Below are 2,500 nucleotides of genomic sequence, written 5' to 3' on the forward strand. Positions count from 1 at the left end.
TTCTTACATTTTCCTACCTTCCCTGAAATGTCTGGTTTGGATTTTTTATTTTTTTTACTTTGGATATTCTGTCTCAACACACTCTATTCTCCAGTCTGTTGTATCTCTGCTTCTCTCTGGCACCGCCGTCACCCCATTTGTTTTTATATGAAGTCATAGTCCCAGAGTCTACCTTTAAATCAATCACCAAGATTTATGCTGGTTTCTTTCCAATATAGGGCCGATGGAAACTAATTTCCATATCATCCAAGCGTCTTCAGTCCTAAGATCATCCTCTAAGATGGGATATCACTGCTCTTAAATCGGTCAACATGATTAACGATGCTGTGGTCCCACTTTTTCAAAAATTAGACGACGGAATTGTGCTATCATCTCTTTGTATCCATATCCATTTCTCATATCATATTTGTATGTACAGTACATCGGGGGAGGCTGGGGGAGGTAGACATCGGAGGACGGGCTCAGTGTAATGCTTGGAATGGAACGAGGAACGGTATCAAACAAACGTGTTTGGATACTATTCCTTATTCCATTACAATGAGCCCGTCCTCCGATGTCTACCTCCACCAGCCTCCCCCGATGTACACAGCAGAGGATGGATTTAAGTGATTCTCTTTGTCTATTCTCTCCTTACATCGAATGAAAGGTGGAAGCCTGGGGCTATGTATAAATACCACTCCACCGTCATTAAAGTGACACACAAAGATGAGCCCACAGGGCGTCGGATGACAATTTATTGGAAATCAAAAACCGACAACGGCTTTAATGTAGCTAGCAGATCCCTGGAGGGGGGAACATTAGACTGTGGATATGAGACCATTGGAGGATGATTCAATATTGTACGCCAAGCTCCCGTTTAGAAGTGGACGTGAAAAATTCAAACACATCAAATGAGCTATCTGTGTGATTTGTGTGAGCAAATTGGGTTGAAATTGAGGCTCCACGAACTGGGGTTGCTAACATTACTGTTGACAATACAGTCGACTCCTCGTCTGGTAGACTTACAACTGTGTCGAGGTTCAGAGCAGCTTAACAAATGCAGCTTCTTTCTTTTCTTTTTTTCCCCAAACCCTAAAAATATTTACAACTAAGCTAAAAACCTTCCTGTTTTGCAGCAGTTATGAGTAAACACTCTGTTGTGTGAAATGTGCCATACAAATAAACTTGCCTTCATCAGTCATCATGAGCAAAAATCCATGCTAGGACCAGGTGCCATCCTTACTCAGGATATCGGCATGTGTCACCAGCAAAGAAATTAGGCTACATTATATTTATCAGCTGGACTAACTTACCCCATTGACAATTGCACTACTTTTAGTGTGTGTGTGTGTGTGTGTGTGTGGGTGGGTGTGGGTGTGTGTGTGTGTGTGTGTGTGTGTGTGTGTGTGTGTGTGTGGGTGTGTGTGTGTGTGTGTGTGTGTGTGTGTGTGTGTGTGTGTGAGTGTGTGTGTGCGCGTGCGCGTGCGCGTGCGTGAGCGTGTGCGTGAATGTGAACGTGATGTGTGAGTGTGTGCGTGTGTGTGTGTGTGTCCTGCATATATCAGGGGTGGTATTAACGTTCTGTACCTCTGTGTCCGGCGGCGTTGTTCTTCCAGTCGTTGGCCTTCAGATGGACGGGTCTGGAGGTCTTCACCAACAGGTGCTGCACATCCCTCCATGTGATCAACGGACTGCAGGACAGACACAACACTGTACCACTGACCTCACAACGAACACTGTCTGTCAATATCTTCAGATGTCACCACCAGAACAACACAAAGACCGGCACTAAATACCACTGATCTCACAACGAACACTGTCTGTCAATATCTTCTGATGTCACCACCAGAACAACAGAAAGACTGGCATTAAATAATACTGATGTCAACACCACAAAGACAGACTCTCAATACTACTGATGTCACCAGAACACCACAAAGCCCGGCTCTCAAATGACAACATAGTCACCATCTACTCATATGGCATAAAGGCTGTGGTTAGGAGTATGACATGGGGAACTGGGTATCATTCGAGTTCACGTCGGTCCGTTACAAATCACTTATGATGACTACTGTATGAACCAAAACCCTACACTTACATATTACTCAAATATTCCTAAATAAGATGAACTTTTTGATGTAACGATGCCAATTGATTGTACATGTTGCATTTCATTTGAATAATTCAATTTGGATTGATTTACTCAAACCGTGATTTCAGAGTTTTTTAAATGAACGTGCCTCCTTTTGTGATTCTTTACAGTGTCTAACTGTGCATTGACCTTACCAACTAGAACCATTTCCTTCATCAGTCTATTCACAGCCAAGTTAACACCATATTCTGTAAAGGCCTCTGGAGAGGCCTATGAGCTAAATGACCCAGTCATAACGGCAGTAGTCTTTGTGATGCTCAGTGTTGCTGGTCTCAGAGTCCCTGGTCCACAGGAGCGAGGCTGGGGCAGGTCGAACACAAAGGCTTCACTGCCGGGACCTTCCCCAGTTCAAACACTGCAGTTGTGAAA

General features: G+C 43.9%; 1 protein-coding gene across 1 annotated transcript in view; it reads right to left on the minus strand.

Annotated features, from left to right (window-relative positions):
• The window catches only part of pcsk6 (proprotein convertase subtilisin/kexin type 6), a 54,639-nt gene that overhangs the window by 31,853 nt on the left and 20,286 nt on the right, over nucleotides 1–2,500 (minus strand). The window contains exon 10 of the mRNA XM_080539943.1: nucleotides 1,567–1,670. Within this exon, the coding sequence (XP_080396069.1) occupies nucleotides 1,567–1,670 (104 nt within the window). The remainder of the gene's footprint in view (nucleotides 1–1,566; nucleotides 1,671–2,500) is intronic.

This window comes from Nansenia antarctica (genome assembly GCF_963989245.1).
Source record: "Nansenia antarctica genome assembly, chromosome: 9".
Lineage (NCBI taxonomy): Eukaryota > Metazoa > Chordata > Actinopteri > Argentiniformes > Microstomatidae > Nansenia > Nansenia antarctica.